At 45.3% G+C, this 19,686-nt stretch overlaps 1 protein-coding gene and 1 long non-coding RNA gene across 2 annotated transcripts; one reads left to right on the top strand and one right to left on the bottom strand.

Moving 5' to 3' along the window:
- Positions 1–289: 289 nt before the first annotated feature.
- LOC140912003 (uncharacterized) lies at positions 290–8,357 on the bottom strand. Its single transcript, XR_012159200.1, has 3 exons — positions 8,323–8,357; positions 1,617–1,732; positions 290–1,143 (listed from the first exon to the last, which is right to left on the bottom strand). It is a non-coding gene; the product is annotated as an uncharacterized lncRNA (long non-coding RNA).
- A 363-nt stretch (positions 8,358–8,720) lies between these two features.
- Positions 8,721–19,467, top strand: LOC140911873 (phospholipase A2 inhibitor gamma subunit B-like). The gene is given in 6 exon segments (XM_073345934.1): positions 8,721–8,725; positions 8,762–8,799; positions 10,696–10,812; positions 15,037–15,189; positions 16,622–16,762; positions 18,244–19,467. Coding segments are annotated over 6 exon segments (663 nt in total). The 3' UTR covers positions 18,453–19,467.
- Positions 19,468–19,686: the final 219 nt, after the last annotated feature.

A 19,686-nucleotide genomic window follows, 5' to 3' on the forward strand; every position in this document is an offset into this window, starting at 1 on the left:
AAGGTGAGCGATAAACTGGAGTTAATTTGCATTGCAATTCAGCATTTGTCAGACAGTTGGAGCCAGGAAGCTGTTAACCTAATTGCTTTTCTAATAGTGCCAGGTGTGAAGTACAGCAAAGCCAAAGACACACACACACACACACACACACTCACACACACAAGATAAAATGAGATGAATAAAATCTTTTCCTGACATTACCAGACATACACAAAGATGATCCTTCTTCATGCACTTTCTGTGCTAGGATTGTATCAATAACAAATACACTTTATTTTCTTCTCTTTTGGGAATAGCTCTTGGTGGTAATAGTTAAAAATTGATAATAGTAAGTAGGAAGGAATAAGTCTGTCTGAAGAAAAGAAGGAAGGGATGAAAAATGATAGAGGTTTCACATACTGTAGTGCAGGAGCACTCAATAGATGGACCACAGGCAGAATCCAGACCACCAGACACTTTTGAATGGACTGTATTTACTTATTATTATAATTATTGCTATTGCAGCATGAAAAAATGTTTCTTTGGAGTCTGGCCCTGGACTATACGTTGACCAAGAAATTTGGATCTTGATAAAAAATAGTTGACTACCCCTGGCATCACTGCATGCAGATTAATAAATGAAGTGTGTGTCCTTGCTTCTATTATAAACCTTTATTGTCAGAGGCGTGCGAGCAAGGTTCAAAGTGAGCATGGTGGGTTAGAATGCCATTTTTGGCACTCTCTGATTAGTCCACCAGTTTCTCCAGCTCTAATTTCAATAATAAATTAAGCTTTTGGATCTTATGGCTACAAGGAAAAACCTGAATGTGACCTGATGGCTGTGTCATCTTACTGAGGCCTGGTCTACACTGGGAAAATCCACACCCCTGAATGACGCAGTTAAATTGACCTAACCCCTGGTGTAGACAGCTCTGGGTGAATGGGAGAATTCTCTTGTCGACCTAGCTGCTGTAACTCACCAGAGCATGGGAGGACATCATCTTTTGCCTCTGATGTTGTTCATGTTGTTAATATAATTAATACAAAATCCATAGATCCATAGCCTCTTCGGGAGGTGGGGTACCTATACAGACCAGAGAACCTCTCCCATCGGTGTAGTTAGCGTCTTCACTGAAGTGTTTTAAATGTAGACAAGACCTGAGTCTGCAAGAGAGATGGACAAACAATAGGTTTAAGAGAGGTGTAAACCTGCCCTGATTCATCCTCGTTGGGTGCTCAATCCAAAGGTTAATATGATAGTTTGAATGCTGATCCTGGAAGGTACTTTGGGGCTTTGCCCTGTGAGCAGAAAGACCAAGCTGAGGTACTACTTTCCCAGGGTGGTTGGACACCACAGAAGTCAGAGATGGAACAAGACCTTCTTTGGACACTTCATGAGTGCTTGTGTCATTGCACAATGTGGTGTACCATGAGTAGGTATCTCAGAGTGCCACGCACAGCCATCTGGCACAATGCCTTTGGGGAACATTTTGCCATGTGTTGTGAAGTAGAAAAGGGTTGTGCAGGGATCTCGGGGAGCTAGGGGTCAAGCATCCACCATGCAACTTCCTCTATCCCTTAATGCCATCCATATCCTGTAATTTTCATGACTTTTTTTTTTTTTAAATTCCACAAACCTGTGAGGCATTTTTCGGTGTGCACCTCTGACAAGAAGGGAGCCCGCAGAACTCTGCACTCTTCTAATCAACGTCGCAAATACAGGGGACAGAATGATGTCTTCGAGGACAGTTTGCTGAGGGACATAGCAAAAATCAGTTCAAAGTTGTTGATGGGCTTCATGGAGCAGCTGAAGATGGTGGAGCACCACTTCTGGGGCCAAGAAACAAGTTGGTAAGAGCACGTTGTACTGCAGGTTTGGGACAATGAACAGTGACAACTGAATGTTCCTGGATCTGTGTGATGTTCCTGGATTTGTGTGCCAAGTTCTCCCCAGCCAGGGACACCAGTATGAGAGCTGCATTGATGGTGGAAAACCAAGTGGAGCTCTCATTCTAGTGGGAGTGGCAGCGTGGGGGAATACAGACAGATGCATGTGAATGCTTGCTGACTGAAGGAAGGGGAAAGAGCAAACTTCACCAGCATGGATACCACCCCCACTGTCTCCTGGGACCCTGGGATCCAGCATGACACCATTGTGCCTTCAGTGTCATGATCCTGAGAAATGTTCTGATCAGACCAGACCAGAAAGAGGGACACAGATGACATCACCACCTCCACTGGTTCTGGCTAAATCCTGATCACCCCCCCGCCCACACCCCGTATGTTCTTTTCCTTCCCAACCTGATTACATCTCTTTCCTATTCTTCTCCTTTTGCCCTCTATCTAATAAGGGTCTGGCTCAGCGAGCCACGACTGTATATTTTACCACACTGCTGTAAGCCTGTGCCCAGAAAGAAGCAGCTAAAAACAATGTCTTAAGAAGCCCAATGCTGGTACAAGTTTGACAAATCTTGCAGTGGCTGATCAGACCGTGTGCTGGGCTTGTGGTTTTCCAGCAGCGAGTGGAAGTTGACACTCTCATTCCACTCTCATTGCAAGTGAGAGTTGACACTAGCTGCCTTTTCTATCTTTTTCTTTTCTCTCCCCTCTTGAGTGTGTTTGTCTCATTCTGCCTCCAGGAAACAGGACTGGACTTTAACAACAACAATAAGGAGGTTGTGGAATCTCCATCATTGCAGATATTTAAGAACAGGCTGGATAAACACCCATCAGGGATGGTCTAGATAATACTTAGTCCTGCCTTGAGTGTAGGGGACTGGACTAGATGACCTCTCGAGGTCCCTTCCAGTCCTATGATTCCAATAATAACAGCTCCAGCCGAGCTCAACTTATTGTTTCTCATTTCCCTAGAAAAAGACAGTTACTACCATCTAAGACTGTCAAACAAGGGTTTTTTTCCTTCTAAAGGATCTCTCCAGCTAAAGGGAAAGAACAATGGAAGTTGTTAAAATGAAAAATTTACTTACTCCCTTATATGTCAAACGCTTTAACTGGTTTTCCTTCTTTTCTGTATCTTTAATAAAAGGTTAAAAGGATGTTTCCTGGTGTGTTTGCTGTGGTGCTAAGTGGCTGAGATTTTTGTGTACCAAACCCCAAACCTTGTTTAACACTGTTTAATGTTGGACGGTAACGGGGTCATGTTAACACCTTTGACTCTTTGGGCCCATATAGTGCATCAAAATGAATACAACAAGCCTGTTAAGACATTGAAGAGTAACACACAAAACTGCCATCAAACCTGGCCCCCTTTTGATCCTCATGGCATAGAGGTCCAAGATGGAATGATAACAAAGACTGACCGTAGACCCCATGACTTCTTTCATTCACACATCTCCAGGCATTTTCCAAACCATAAAAACCCATTTCCAAATTATTGTACATTACAGAAAAGACCTCTCCCACCACTGAAATGCAGCAGCTCTGGGGCAGACAGCTAGAGCTTATTTAACAGCACACACAACTGTTGGGGATAGGAGGCGAGGAAGAACATAATGTCCAAGGCTAAGTTAGGGATTGGGATTTGGCCAAGACACTATCTAACTTCTCTGTTCTTGCAGAAAAGTGCTGTGAGATCCTGAATGACAAGTGAGCCAGACAATGATCTGATGTCTCACCCTGGTGATGGCACCAGCGACAGAGTGCCCTTTGAATGGGCCCGGAGCCTGAACCTCCTGTCTCATCCCTACAGGTGCTCCCCCTGGACCAGGGATCAAGGCACAGTGGCACAGGGCATGTGAGCAGGGTCAGAATGAGTTCTCCCCTGACATCTAGTGATGAGCTAGACTCATCAGGACTGGACTGTATTTGTGTAAACACACTTACTCTGCCTAGGTATTCAGCAGACAGAGCTGCATTGCCAAAGTGGTCAATTTTGGCTGGGGTTGGGTTACAAATCACTTTAGTATTGAATGCAAAGGTAATGACACGTTGCTATCCTTATTGCATGAGTAAAAGGCAGCAGAACTGTGCTTAGCATCCTGATTGAAGGGGTCACCCTCAATTGAAGCGCACTCACTAAGCAGGGTTTAGGGATGCCAAATCCCAGCGAAGTTTGAGAGAGTGAGGACAGGTGTTCCTACCTGGTGGGGTGGGCTCTGCCTAAGAGTCCTAGGCCAGGTCGACACTACAAATGTCCATTGAAAGAATGACGTCACTCAGGGGTAAATCCACACCCGTGAGTGACGCAGTTATACTGACCAAACCCTGGTGTAGACAGTGCTGTGTTGACCTGCCCTTAGGCACCATTTAACCCTCCCACTCGCCACTGTTTGAAGACAGCTAATTTGACCCACTAGAGAGTCTCTGTTTTGTTTTATGATCACTGGAGCTGGACTCACTGATAACCAGGTCTCACTGCTGAGCCTTAGACCTGGCGTGGGACAGCTGGCGCAGTGAAAGAGAGGGCCTAGCCCGCATCAGCAGCGAGGTTCCCCACTCCCCCCTGAAATCACCCAGAGCTGGGTGAAGCGGTGGAACCTCAGAATGTGGCATCACAAAGAGTGGCACCGGAGTGAATGATGGCAGCGGTGGGCAGCCATGGCAGAGTGAGCAGAGGTGTCAGAGGCATTGCTTGATGCTTCTCCTGCCCCCAGACCCCCCAGGGGTGGGAGGTGAACCCCCATGTATGCACCTCTGAATTCTGGGTGTTTGCTGACCAACTGTGAGTGGCGTGCAGCGGTGGGAGAGGGGAGTGATGTGCTAAAAGGACGTTCGTTCATCGGGCTGAGGACAGGTGGGACACTGAGGCAAAGGACACTGCCCAGTGCCCTGTGGGGTGGGTGGCTTATGTTTGCACATTTTTGAATGTGGGTTTGGTGTTTTCTAAAACGAATGCATGGTTCCCTTTTCCTTGTCATAACAGTTCTCTTTTCTCTTGAACAGACTCAGTGCTTGCGAGTGGGGAAGTTGCTTCTTAGAGGTGACCAGGGGTGGTGTTAAGTTTTCCTAGAATCCTGGGTGGGGTTCAAGCTGGTTCTGGGTTGCAGTGTGAAGAGGAACCCCTGGAAGTTATGCATGCACTTCCAATGCCTGTGGTGTCCTTTATCTGCAGATAAATGCAGGACTCGAGTCACCTGCCAGGTGCTTCTGGACAGAAGCCAACTGCTAACTACTGGGAGTTAGGAGGAGACTTTTCCATCTAGAGATTATCCTATAGGTGCCTATTACTGGGTTCCTTGTACCTCCCCCTGAAGTGGCTGGTGCTGGCCACTGCTGGAAGCTGGAATCTAGACAAGGTGGACCACAGTTTTGACCCAGTCTAGCAATTCCTATGGAAAGAAAGAGAGGTATTTAAGTGGCAATCAAGTGCCTCTTAGGCTGGCGAACCTTGTGTTTATTCACTGCAAATGTCTAAGTCCTTCCTTGAGACTGGGGTAATCGCATTTGCTTTGACATGCTGGTAGAAAGGCAGGGGACTGTCAGTCCTGGTGTAATTGGAGAAAAGGCCAGTGTTGCTCGGTAAACCTGGCACTGCAGCAAGCCAATGATACATCTCCCGTAGCAAAGCGTAAGTGGTGTCATTCTATCCTTCCTTGGGCAGGTAAGCAGTTAGGAGCGGTGCTGGTGTGCAGTTATACTGACAGGGGTGTTTGCATTACAGGGGCATTACATAGCCGGGATCATATCAAAGCAATAAATAGCAATGATCCTGCTACAAAAGAAAAGCAATTGCTCCACACCTTAGGAAGAGATGCCCTCTACTTGTCAGCTGTTACATAACTGTCCACTACAGGATTTAGCATCAGATAAATGTCCGACAGGACAGTGGAGTGGAGTGGATCAGTCAGATCCAGCAATCCCTGTGATTTCTCCACTTGGACAGATGTGTCTGCCTTGTCTGCAACTATGCAGTTCCCAGAGATAACTGTATGGAAGGTAGGAAGGATTAGTTACAAGGTGTTTCTTAGCTAGGGGCATCTGAAAAAGCATGATGCGATTCAAAGAACATTTTTTTAACAGACCCAATTTTAATTCAAGCTGTCTCATAACCCAATTAACAGATGTATTTGAAAGTCTTCTGAAAATTGAGGTTTTTCCTCACAGGATGTGTCAGGGTTCCTTCCCCACTCTGAAATCTAGGGTACAGATGTGGGGACCCACATGAAAGATCCCCTAAGCTTATTTCTACCAGCTTAGGTTAAAACTTCCCCAAGGCACAAAGTCTTTGCCCTTGGATTAGGTAAAACGCTGCCACCACCAAGTGTTTTAGACAAAGAACAGGGAAAGGACCACTTGGGGGGATATTTTGGGGAAATAGGAACTCCAAGCCCTTACACCCCCTTTCCTGGGGAGGCTTGAGAATAAGATGAGCACAAACTCCTTGGATTTTTAAGACCCAAAAAACCCAATCAGATTCTTAAAAATCAGAACTTTATTAGAAGAACAAAAAAATATAAGAGAATAACTCTGTAAGATCAGAATGGAAGATAATCTTACAGGCAGTCAGATTCAAAATATAGAGAATCCCTCTAGCCAAAACCTTAAGTTACAAAAAGACTCAAAAACAGGAATACACATTTTCTCCCGCACAGCGAATTTCACAAGCCAAAAAACAAAAGAAAATCTAACACATTTTCTAGTTATATTACTTATTAACTTTATAGGAGTTGAATTGATTGCTTTCTTGATCTGTCCCCAGCAGAGGCATCACACAGACAGACAGATAAAAGCCCTTTTTCCACCCCTCCAGATTTGAAAGTATCTTGTCCCCTCATTGGTCATTTTGGGTCAGGTGCAAGCCAGATTACCTTAGCTTCTTAACCCTTTACAGGTGAAGGATTTTGCCTCTGGCCAGGAGGTATTTTATAGCACTGTATACAGAAAGGTGGTTACCCTTCCCTTTATATTTATGACAGGATGTGTGCTGTAAGTTTGAAAATGGTACACAGCATTCTTCATTCGGAATGCATCCGATGAAGTGAGCTGTAGCTCATGAAAGCTTATGCTCAAATAAATTGGTTCATCTCTAAGGTGCCACAAGTACTCCTGTTCTTTTTGCAAATACAGACTAACACGGTTGCTACTCTGAAACCAGTATTCTTCATGTGAAACAAAGATGCTGAATACCTGCTTTAAATTAAACAAAGTAAAAAACAATGGACCCTTAACTATGGAGCTTCTCCCAGTAGGTCCATAACAGTTACATTTCCCATAGTCCCTGGGAGTCTTCAGCAGGGTGTAGGAAGGCACTTAGCTTAACTTCCCTTATTTGCCCGAATTTCACTTGTGATGTTCCGCTGTTCAATCCAGTCTATAAAAGCCCCTTTTGAAGTGTTTGCTGTCAGAAATGACAATTCAGCACCTCTATTCCCATTGCAGCCTGTGCTCTCCCTGTCATCATGAAGGTTTCCTTCTCCTTCTGCATCCTCTTGGCTTTCATAGATGCAGGTGAATCCCCTGATTTTTGGACTGTTGACCCTGTCGCAGCCCAAAGTGTAGAACCGGCCCTGGAATTGCTGTTCTGCAGTTGGGTGTCTTCCCATCCTGGTGTGAAATATCCCTTACCCCTATGGATTTGTTCCTGCTGTCTTGTATTGGGATTGTGATAAATAAAGGGGGAGCTCCCTTTTATGGACACCCAGCCAGCCAGTTAGATATAAAACCCTTATTAGGAGCTGTTCTCTACTTGCTTTACCTGTGTCAAAGTTCCTCCCCCACTCTGAACTCTAGGGTACAGATGTGGGGACCTGCATGAAAAACCTCCTAAGCTTATCTTTACCAGCTTAGGCCAAAACTTCCCCAGTAACCAGTATTAGTTTGGTGGTGGTAGCGGCCAGTCCAAGGACAACGGGTGGAATATTTTGTACCTTGGGGAAGAGCTGTTTGGATGCATCCTTCCCCCCAAAATACTTCCCAAAACCTTGCACCCCACTTCCTGGACAAGGTTTGGTAAAAAGCCTCACCAATTTGCCTAGGAGACTACAGACCCAGACCCTTGGATCTTAAGAACAATGAACAATCCTCCCAACACTTGCACCCCCCCTTTCCTGGGAAATGTTGGATAAAAAGCCTCACCAATTTGCATAGGTGACCACAGACCCAAACCCTTGGATCTGAGAACAATGAAAAAGCATTCAGTTTTCTTACAAGAAGACTTTTAATAAAAATAGAAGTAAATAGAAATAAAGAAATCCCTCCTGTAAAATCAGGATGGTAGATATCTTACAGGGTAATTAGATTCCAAACATAGAGAACCCCTCTAGGCAAAACCTTAAGTTACAAAAAAAGATACCCAGACAGAAATAGTTATTCTATTCAGCACAATTCTTTTCTCAGCCATTTAAAGAAATCATAATCTAACACATACCTAGCTAGATTACTTACTAAAAGTTCTAAGACTCCATTCCTGTTCTGTCCCCGACAAAAGCAGCATATAGAAAGACCAAGACCCTTTGTTTCTCTCCCTCCTCCCAGCTTTTGAAAGTATCTTGTCTCCTCATTGGTCATTTTGGTCAGGTGCCAGTGAGGTTACCTTTAGCTTCTTAACCCTTTACAGGTGAGAGGAGCTTTCCCCTGGCCAGGAGGGATTTCAAAGGGGTTTGCCCTTCCCTTTATATTTATGACAACCTGTAAAGGGTTAACAAGCCCACAGGTGAAAGGAAAGGAGTGGGCACCTGACCAAAAGAGCCAATGGGAGGGCTAGAACTTTTTAAAATTGGGAAAAAACTTCCCTTTGTCTGTGTGTTGTTATTCTCTGGGAAAGAGGGGAACAGGGAGCAGTTATGCTGTGAGAAGCTTTAAGCCAGGTATGAAAAACCATCAGATCATACCTAAACATTGCTTATCTGAAACCCCAGAAATGTAAGTAAATTAGGGAATGTCTAGAAAGACACGATTAGGGTTATTCCTGTTTATTTTTTACTGGCTTGTGGACTCCTCTGTGCTATCCCCAGGTGCTTTTGTTCTGCTTGTAACCTTTAAGCTGAACCTCAAGAGAGCTATCTTGATGCTTAATTTTTGTAATTGTTTCTTTTTAAATCTAGCAAAAGCCTAAGTTCCAGATGTATTTTCTTTCTTTTTGTTTTTAATAAAATTTACCCTTTTTAAAGAACAGGATTGGATTTTTGATGTCCTCAGAGGTTTGTGCATATGTTGTTTAATTAGCTGGGGACAACAGCTAATTTTCTTTGTTTTCTTTCTCACCTCTTCCCCGGAGTGAGGGAGTGAAAGGGCTTGAGGGTACCCCACAGGAAGGAATTCCCAAGTGCGCCTTCCTGGGTTCCAAGGAGTTTGCATTTGCGTGGTGGCAGCATGTACCCATCCAAGGTCAGAGAAAAGCTGTGACTTTAGGAGGTTAATACAAGCCCGGAGTGGCCAGTATTAATTTTTAAAATCCTTGAGGAACCCCACCTTCTGCACTTGAAGTACCAGAATGGGGAATAAGCCTTGACAGGGATGAATGGGGTTTGGGGTTAGCTGGATTCATCCTTCATGCCCAATGCTCACTTTGCTTTAAGTGAAGAGAAGGGATCAGGAACTAAATGGGAGGAAATGACGAGAAGAGAAGGGATCAGGAACTAAATGGGAGGAAATACCAGCTAGACATTAGAAAAGAGACTCATAGACTTTAAGGTCAGAAGGGACCATTATGATCATCTAGTCTGACCTCCTGCACAACGCAGGCTACAGAATCTCACCCACCTACTCCTGCAACAAATCCCTGACCTATGTCTGAGCTACTGAAGTCCTCATCTCATGGCTTAAAGGCTTCAAGGTGCAGAGAATCCTCCAGCAAGTAACCCAGGCCCCACACTGCAGTGGAAGGCGAAAAACCCCCAGGGCCTCTGCCAATCTGCCCTGGAGGAAAATTCCTTCCTGACACCAAATATGGTGATCAGCTAAACCCTGAGCATGTGGGCAAAACTCACCAGCCAGACATCCAGGAAAGAATTCTCTGTAGTAACTCAGATCCCACCCTATCTAACATCCCATCACAGGCCATTGGGCATATTTACCACTAACAGTCAAAGATCAATTAGTTGCCAAAATTAGGCTATCCTATCATACCATCCCCTTCATAAACTTATCAAGCTTAATCTTGAAGCCAGATATGTCTTTTGCCTCCACTGATCCTCTTGGAAGGCTGTTCCAGAACTTCAGTCCTCTGATGGCTAGAAACCTTTTTCTAATTTCAAGTCTAAACTTCCGGATGGCCAGATTATATCCATTTGTTCTTGTGTCCACATTGGTACTGAGCTTAAATAATTCCTCTCCCTTCCTGGTATTTATCCCTCTGATATATTTATAGAGAGCAATCCTATCTCCCCTCAGCCTTCTTTTGATTAGGCTAAACAAGACAAGCTCTTTGAGTCTCCTTTCATAAGAGGTTCTAGCTGCAGGGTACTCTCTCCAGTGAGTTATCTCCATTGTGGTTGAAGCAGAGAGGAAATGAGGCACGAGGGGGGAAATGGAGAGCTGCATCATGCATTAGTGCCATCCCTGGACTAGAAGAATCAGGGAATCCTATCCCCCAAGGCTCCATACCAGCTGTAAAGTGATACTGACCCCTCAGGACATACAAGCCCCAGCAGCGTTGCTGACTGTTCCCTTGAACGTTGTGGCTTAGTCAGACAGGTCAGCAGATACAAGAGGAAAACCAGAGGATGCCTGCTGGTGAAGAAGAGGAAGCTTGAAAGGAGAAGTGAGAAACATTCATAGCAACCGCTAAGACAAAGTGTGTTCCCTTTCCTTCCCTAGGGAGCTCTCTTCAGTGCGAGGTTTGCCATGAAATAGGGGCGAGCTGTTCCGGCCCCATGGAAACCTGAGATAGTGGCAAAGATACCTGTGGGGTCATAAAGCATGAAATTGTACAAGGTAGGTAAGAGAGAGCTTAAACCAGAGTGGTGCAGTGGGACAGAGCTGGGAGGCAAGACTCCTGGGTTTTATTCCTGTCTCTGCCACTGACTGGCTGGGTTACCCTGGGTGAGTTACATACCCACTCTATGCCTCAGTTTCCCATCAATCAAAGGGTGGGGCATGATGCTTGTGAACTCCCTGGATGAAAAGCACTAAGTATTATTATTAAGCCAAGCAGTGTTCCCTACCTGGCAACAGTGTGAGGGTCCAGTTTTCAAATGTGGAGGGGAGGGACCTAAACACCAATTTGATTCTCCAGGGCACCTGTTTGAGCATCCAGATTTATGGCCCCAGCACTGTAGCTTTGCCTGTATCCCTTCCCACTTATCCACATCCCCAGTCCCTAAGTCACCCTGTCATCCCCTCAAGGCACCTGCGTCGACATCTGGACACAACCCAGCTGGGTGAGTGAGATTCACCTTTAACCCAGGCAGTGTCAGATACCAGAGGGCTCCCATAGGCAGCTCCTGTGGGAGGGTGCTAGACTCAGGAGCCTGGTATAGAAACAGGGACAGATAGACTGCGTAAGGACCCACTGGCCTGGAACCAGGGGCTCGGGGAGACGCTACTTCCTCGCTGCAATCTGGGATGCCACCCTGAGGTGCTGAGACATGAAGCCCCACAGGCAGTCCTGCCCGAACAAGGACAAGCGACAGCCCTCCATGATTCCCTGGCACTCCCCATATAAACCAGGAAGATGTTTCTGAAAGTTGCCTGAGCAACGCAGACCACCAGTGTGTTTCTGTCTTAGACTGCCCTTTGCCAAACCTCGCAGTGACAGACTCCTGACTCCTAACCTAGTCAACCTTGGTCCTGGTTTACTCTCCTTGGCTTAAAGCCCTTTGCTGTCCTTGGTGAAAGCCCCTTGCCAGCCTTACCCTGATTCATGCCTCACTCTCTCAATTTTTAACAGACTCTGACTTGGTTTTGACGTGGCCTGTCTCTGGATTGATCTTGACCTCCGGTCCTGATACTGAGCAGCTCACTTGATGCCCAGAGTCCTCCCATGACCCAGCCCTGATTGGTAGAGAGCCAGCACTATACAAGCATCTAGCGTTAGAGATAGACCAGCATCAGTGAGTCTAGGGATGTAGATAGATAAACTCCCCCGCTTCTCAGCAGCCTTACCAAGACTTTACAGGGCACAGGGATAAAACTGGTCTCCTTCTTGGCCAATACAACAGGGATTCATAGTTTTCAAGGCCAGAAGGGACACTGCGACCATCTAGTCAGGATCTCCTATAGAATGCAGGCCGGAGAACTTTCCCCCCAATAATTCCTAGAGCAGATCTTTTACCAAAACATCCAATCTTGATTTTAAAATTGTCAGTGATGGAGAATCTACTATGACCATTGGTAAATTACTCACAAGTTATGCCTTATTTCCAGTCTGAATTTGTCTAGCTTCAACTTCCAACCATTTGATCATGTAATACATTTCTCTGCTCGACCGAGGAGCCCAGTAGTGAATTGAGGACCTCCAGGACTAACAGCACAAGTCTCTACAGCTGAAGCGAGGCTCTTGGTAGCTCAGGGCTGTAACGGACTATCATGCATGGAGTGGGCACAGATGGGCACGCAGCATATCTTGGACCAGTGGGTAACAACTGTTTACTAAAGAGTCCCAAGAATGGGGTGTTCTTGCTGGGGTACAGCTGCAGTGAGACTTGGTGGCCACTAGCTGCTCCCCATGTAAATATTACAGTATGAGGTGGGGAGGCATGAAACTCCTCCCTAGTGTCTGAGATGTGATTGTGGGTAATCGCCATGCCCCCATCAGCACCAGCTGCAGGATGGTTTTGTTGTCCTCAAGCCCCATATTGTTTTGTATCATCCTGTCACGATGCTGGGAAGGCCATGCTGTGTCATGATTGCGGGGAAAGGGAAGAGAGGGAGCAAAGAAGTCACTGCAGGAAGGAATGCCCCTCAGGGCTGGGTGTGATAGTCAGGGTCCAGACACTCCAAGGGGAGAACGGGGATGGGAGAATCTGAACCCCAAAGAGTAAGCAATTGAATCAACCAGTTGTACACCATGTTATTGTGTATAAAAATATGTCGAGTAAGATCTTTTATGAAAGCTTGTAATGTTCTGAACTTGATGGTTCTTAGGAGACATGTATACAGACTGTGGGTATGAATCTGTGTATTTCTGTATATAGCACAGTATGCTCATGCCCTATGCTACAATTTTAAATACACCTGTCAAGGTTCCTTCCCCACTCTGAACTCTAGGGTACAGATGTGGGGACCTGCATGAAAGATCCCCTAAGCTTATTCTTACCAGCTTAGGTTAAAACTTCCCCAAGGTACAAACTATTTTACCTTTTGCCCTTGGACTTTATTGCTGGCACCACCAAGCGTCTGACAAATATATAACAGGGAAAGAGCCCGCTTGGAAATGTCTTTCCCCCGCAAAATCCTCCCTAAACCCTACACCCCCTTTCCTGGGGAAGGCTTGATAAAAATCCTCACCAATTTGCATAGATGACCACAGACCCAAACCCTTGGATCTTAAGAACAATGAAAAAGCAATCAGGTTCTTAAAAGAAGAATTTTAATTGAAGAAAAAGTAGAAGAATCACCTCTGTCAAATCAGGATGGTAAATACCTTACAGGGTAATCAGATTCAAAACATAGAGAATCCCTCTAGGCAAAACCTTAAGTTACAAAAAGACACAAAACCAGGAATATACATTCCATTCAGCACAGCTTATTTTATCAGCCATTTAAACAAAACAGAATCTAACGCATCTCTAGCTAGATTACTTACTAAGTTCTAAGACTCCATTCCTTTTCTCTTCCTGGCAAAAAATAACACACAGACAGAGAGAACCTTTGTTTCTCCCTCCCCTCCAGCTTTGAAAGTATCTTGTCTCCTCATTGGTCATTTTGGTCAGGTGCCAGGGAGGTTATCCTTGCTTCTTAACCCTTTATAGGTGAAAGGGTTTCTCCTCTGGCCAGGAGGGATTTAAAGGTGTTTACCCTTCCCTTTATGTTTATGACAACACCTCACAGCAGCGACGGGCTCCTTCCAAGCCAGGTGTTTTCACAAAACCAGTCCCAAGTAATGACGCATGAAAAGACAAATTATGGACTATTACAGTTGACAGAGACACCCTGACTGTCAAATTGAGAGGGAACCCCCCGCAATGCTCTGATTAACCATGAATTGAGAGAAAGGATAAACCCCTGCAAACCCTCTTACAAGAGAAGGGAACAGGATTTGAAGTGAAAGGTATCAGAACTGAGGAACAGTCTCAGGCATGGGGCTGTCTGTCTTGCACACTGGATCCCCTCTATGGCAGGGGATATGCTGGGAAACTGTTCAAAGGTAACTTCTATTAGCAAAGGGAATTTAGCTAATGTTGAAGTGTAAAGCCTGAAGTTGAATATTTATGTTTATTTTCTGTGTCACTTGTCCGTGTTTGCTGCTTCTTCCTAGTTCATCTTTGGAACTGTGATTTGTCTACAACATAAATGTCTTGTTGATTTTTACCCCAAGCAGGTCTCTGATGTGCAAACTGTGTGGAGTGTGTTTGCCAAAATGAACTGATAACCAGGGGCAAGTTTCACTTCTTCTGGGGGGTGACGAAGCAGAGTTGGGAAAGTCCGAGTGTCCAGTAGTTAAGAACTTGGTGGGTAGAGAGATTTCTGGGGACTCAGGATCAGAAGGGCTGGTGGAGTCGCCGGGGCAGGAGTAACTGGGCTGGGTAAGACCTTTATGCTTGTAGGGTGGCTACTGGTGTCAAGGCTCTGAGTCATAGGGTATGTCTACACTAGCCACATTACAGCATGGCAGCACTGTGAAGTGGGCAGTATAGACACACTTTATCGCCGGGGGAAGAACTCTCCCAGCGATTAAAAAAAACCCTTACCCCTAACGAGGGGCGGTAGCTTTATCGCTGGGAGCATGGCACCCGGTGATAAAGCGCTGTCTATATTGGCAATTTTCAGGGCTAAAACTTTAGTCGCTTGGGGGGGGGGGCGTTTTTTCACACCCCTGAACGACAAAAGTTTTAGCCCTGAAAGTGACAGTATAGACACAGCCACAGCAATGTAGCGTTAACACACCCAAAGTTACAGGACTGGCGGTGAGAGAACCCCTTACTGCTCTGGGGGAGCCTCAAAGCATCACAGTGGGCCTGTTTTGTTCGTAACTCCACATGTTTTTCTTTGTTATAGTGTCAAGGAGGATTGTGATAACCCAAAAGTCCTACCTGTACTCCAATAGTTGCCGAACAGACCCCATTAGTATGAACTTTGGGAACGGAATGACACACAGGAGCAGAATTACCTGCGGTGTGGGAGAAGACTGTAAAACAGCGTCTGACCCACGTATGTATCTACGGCATGTGCTCTCCTCCCCTTTCCATCGCCTCCTCTTCCTCTTCCCACCCACCTGCCAGGAGGAGGCTCATCCTAGGCTTACAGTGAAACTCCTGCTCTCTATCCTAAGTTTGCACCAAACTGGGAATTCACCCAGACCCCGCCAGGGATTGCCCTGCTGCTCTCCAAGCTGTTGTGAGAGATTAAGAATGAGGTGAGATTTCAGTAGGAAATTTCACCTGCTTTACAGGGGTGCTCTACGGAATAACACTGAGTCCCTGAGAACATGCCGGGAGCAGTGGACTGAATAACTCTCAGTCCCTGAGAATAGCCACTTGACCTGCAGTGGGCCTGTTGTATTAAGTGAGAGGGAGTATATGGTGGTAAAATAACCCAGTCGCTGTCCAACATTAAACAGTGTTAAACAAGGTCCGGGGTTTGATATACAGAGACCTCAGCCTGCTTAGCACCATGGGAAACACACCATGAAACATCCTTTTAATAAAGAAATAGAAAAGAAGGAAAAGCTATGAAAGCCTTTGAAAGGTAAAGTATGAAATCAGGCTTTCATTTTCACACCCTTTCCCTTTAGCTGGAGAGAGTCTTTAGGAGGAAAAAAACCCCTTGTTTAGTCTCTTGGGGTAAATAACTGTCACTCTCGGTTGCATTTTGGATTCAGCTGGAGACAGTAAAGGCGGTGATGTCATCTGGATCCCTCTCTCTGGCCCTGATCTCTCAGGATCAGGATGACAAAGGCCTGGGGTCCCAGGAAACAGGCATGGGAGTGGGTATGGCAGCCATGATGGTGAAGCTCACTTCAGTAGTCTCTGTCTGTTCTTTTGAGTGTTCTGCTCCCTCCCAAAAAAGAACCCGAAAAGGGAGGGATGGACAGAACAGCCCATCCCCTCATTATTTTGTCCACCAATTAGGCCTAATAGCTGACACCGATTTTGGTTCATTAACTTCTGTTTCCAAGTCTTCTGTGTTTACAGAGCATGATTTCAACGTAGTCCTTGAATTATATCGGTGTGGCTTTTGGTTTGGACTAATTTAGTCTCTCTGTTCTGGTTCTCTTGCACCTATTTATTACATTCCTCATTGAAAATAACAACCTATTTTCCATGGTAAAAGTTATAGACCAGTTGTCACAACAAGCCTTGCACTGAATAACTCCCCGCTGGGGTGGGGAGGAGTAGGATAGGCGTCTGAGTTCCTACTAACCAGATTCTACACGGGAGAAGGCTTCACTCCGCAAAACTCTCATGTCAGCAGAGACTAGACTCAACTGCCTGTGGTATATCCTGAGCTAGACCTGTAGTCCCTTGTTGTGGGAGGATTTAAAGGGCCATTTGATGATTTGCTGCCAAGCTCCCTCAACCCAATGCCAGCTGTCCCTGCTAACATTGTCAAAGCTGACTGTGATCCTTCTGGTTGTTCCCAGTGCCACTGATGAACACCATTCCCAATGGCCTGCAGTGTCCAGCATGCTACGCTGAGAATTCTTACCAGTGTAGTGAAAACACCGTGAGTTGTACGGGAGTCCAGACCCAGTGTTTTGATATAGCTGGGAAAATAACCATCGGTAACTTATTTATTTTTTCCTGTTAGATTTTGGTTAATTTTGCAAATGCCATTCTATGAAATGCTTCAAAGAGAAATGAGAGAAAGCAAATTTAAAAAAAAGCAAAAGAAATATCAATGACACTGAATGGGAACAAATCTGAAACTGGTACAAGGGAATGTTTTTCCCCCCCTTTCCATGTTGTGTACAGTTAACCTGTGGAATTCATTGCCACAGGGTATTATTGAAGCCAAGATCTTAGCAGGCTTCATAAAAGAATCAGACATTTAGAAAATTAATAAGTATGGATAAGAACATCTACACTTATGGTAGATAAGATCTAAGCCCTCTTGCTTCTGAGTCTAAAACAGCTACTACCTAAATGGAGATTATGAAGAAACTTCCCCTCGGGACAGGTGACCATTTAGCTATGTATAACCATGATCTTCCTCTGAAACATATGCTACTGGTTATTGTTGGTGGCAGGATACTGGATTAGATGGACCCCTAATCTGATCTGGTCTGGTAATTCCATTTTTCCTGAATTAAAAAAAATGTAAACAGTGTCTCCTTGCTGCTGATCGGTAGCAGGCTGGCTTCCCCTTAGAAAATAAATTAGTGTTATGGAGTCTGAGTATTTTCTGAGTGTAACTTGTTTATTTACACTACATACATCAATCCCTGAACAGAGGTGATTGCAAGCAACCCTCTCTTTCAGAAATCTCAGCCTCCAAACCAAAGCCTGATTCCCAGGAAGCAATGCACCAAGTATTGGCTCTAGATAGAGAGATTAAGACAGAGAGCAAACTCTCCTGCTGCTTGCAACAGCCCCGAACCCCACCAAAAAAACACCTGCTTCACAAGCTAACAACCACCCAGCATCTTGTCAGACTAAAGAGTGCTTGCACACTAAGAAAAAGGACTTGCTGGACTGTGTGTAACAGAGCCACCAGGTGACTCCCAGTCTGAATAAACATCACTCATGTATTTAGATACATAATTACATGCATACTTTCTCTGACACAATAATACTGCCAGTTCTCCAGCTGGCCATAGAGACTTCCAGAGTAGAAAAAAATCCTGATTCCTAATGTAATAAGTAGAAAAATCCCCATGTGAGGGGAAAAATTGAAAAGCTTCCCATCCTTTTATTCATCAGAAAGCAGGGGGTGGGGGGAGCCCAGTTGACCCCCATTATTTCCGGTCAATCAAACTGACTCCAGTTGCCTCTTTAAATACATTTTAAAAGAAACATCTAAAGGCTTTCAGAGAAAGTGACCTGACAGGAACTCTCCTGCCCAGCAGAGGAGCTAACACTTAGTGTCCTGCCGGTGACTGGAAGTGGCAGGGGATGAGGGGTGGGAAGAGGAAGGATCAGAGAAGGACAGGGAGACTAGAACAACCTTGATAGCCTCACAGGGGGTAGCACTATTGGGACTGACTAGCGACAGGATGAGCCAGAGCTCCCCTGATGCCTGGTATGTGCTTCTTCCTCTGTGCAGGTGTCCTACCCCTAAAAACTGCAATGAAGGGCTGCACCACCGAGTCTGAGTGTGCTGCTCCAAAAGGGGAGAAAGGGTTGGATGTGGACTTCGTGAGGTTTGAGTGCAAACCAGCCTCCAGCAGAGGCCACAAGGCTCTTGGATTTGCCCCTCGAGTCGCCCTCCTTCTAGCACTGTCAGGGCTTATCTTGGTGCTGCCGCTTTCTTGATCTTCCCTGCAGGCCATGGGACACATGCCCAGCATTGCTGTGCGGAAGCCACTCTATCTGCTGCTCGCACATGGCACGTTCTGCATTTGTTTTTCCCTTGTAGGGACTCTCTGTTTTCTACTGGAATCTCTCTGCTTTAGCCTTTTTCAGTGAAGTCAAGAAAAATCTTCTAGATATTTGATCTATTTAAGCTGGTGAAGTTTACTTATATTGGGCATCACAATGGCTAGACTGGGACCCAGCGAGACCCTGTATAGAACCACTAGACAGAACAAGTGGTGGAAATGAAAGCATTCAAAACAACCACAGGGTCTGCCAGCATCCAGCAGCCTCAGTAAAGATCCCCTTTATATTAATTCCACCTGAGTCTGTCCCTCTTCTTCTACCCCCTCTCATTAAGGTTGTGTGGCAGAATGTACCCGTGTATTCACACCCTACACACTGTTGAAATAACCTTTGTAATAACCTTGCAAGGTGTGATAATTGAACGGCGTGCGGATGGGGGCGGGGATGCGGGGAGGTAGCTCCCTTTTATGGACACCCAGCCAGCCAGTTAGCTATAAAATCCCTCTTAGTAGTTGTTCTCTACTTGCTTTACCTGTAAAGGGTTAAAAAGTCTCCCTGCATAGGTAAAAGGAAGGGAGTGGGCACCTGACCAAAAGAGCCAATGGGAGAGCTAGAACTTTTAAAAATTGGGAAAAAACTTCCCCTTTGTCCGTCTGTGCTGTTCTCCCGAGAAGCAGAGACAGGGCTGAAACTATGCTGTAAGAGCTTGTGTCTGGTATGAAAAATCATCAAATCATACCTAGAAACTACTCATTTGGAACCCCAGATATGTAAGTAAATCAGGAAATGTCTAGGAAGACGCAATTAGGTTTATCTCTGTTTATTTCTTTATGGCTTGTGGACTCCTCTGGGCTAACCCCAAATGCTTTTGTTTGCTTGTAACCTTTAAGATGGAGCTCAAGAACCTTATTCTTGATGCTAACCCTTGTAAGTGGTTTTTTAAAAAAATCTAGCAATAGCCTAAGTTTTCAAATTAATTTTTTTTCTTTTTAATAAAATTTACCTTTTTTAAGAACAGGATTGGATTTTGTTTCCTAAGATGTTTGTGCACAGGTTGTTTAATTAGCTGGTGGAAACAGCTGGTTTCCTTTGTTTTCTTTCTTAGCTCTTCCCTGGAGAAAGGGAATGGGCTGTGAAAGGGCATGAGGGTACCCACAGCAAGGAATTC

Source organism: Lepidochelys kempii, chromosome 5 (assembly GCF_965140265.1).
Source record: "Lepidochelys kempii isolate rLepKem1 chromosome 5, rLepKem1.hap2, whole genome shotgun sequence".
Classification (NCBI taxonomy): Eukaryota; Metazoa; Chordata; order Testudines; family Cheloniidae; genus Lepidochelys; species Lepidochelys kempii.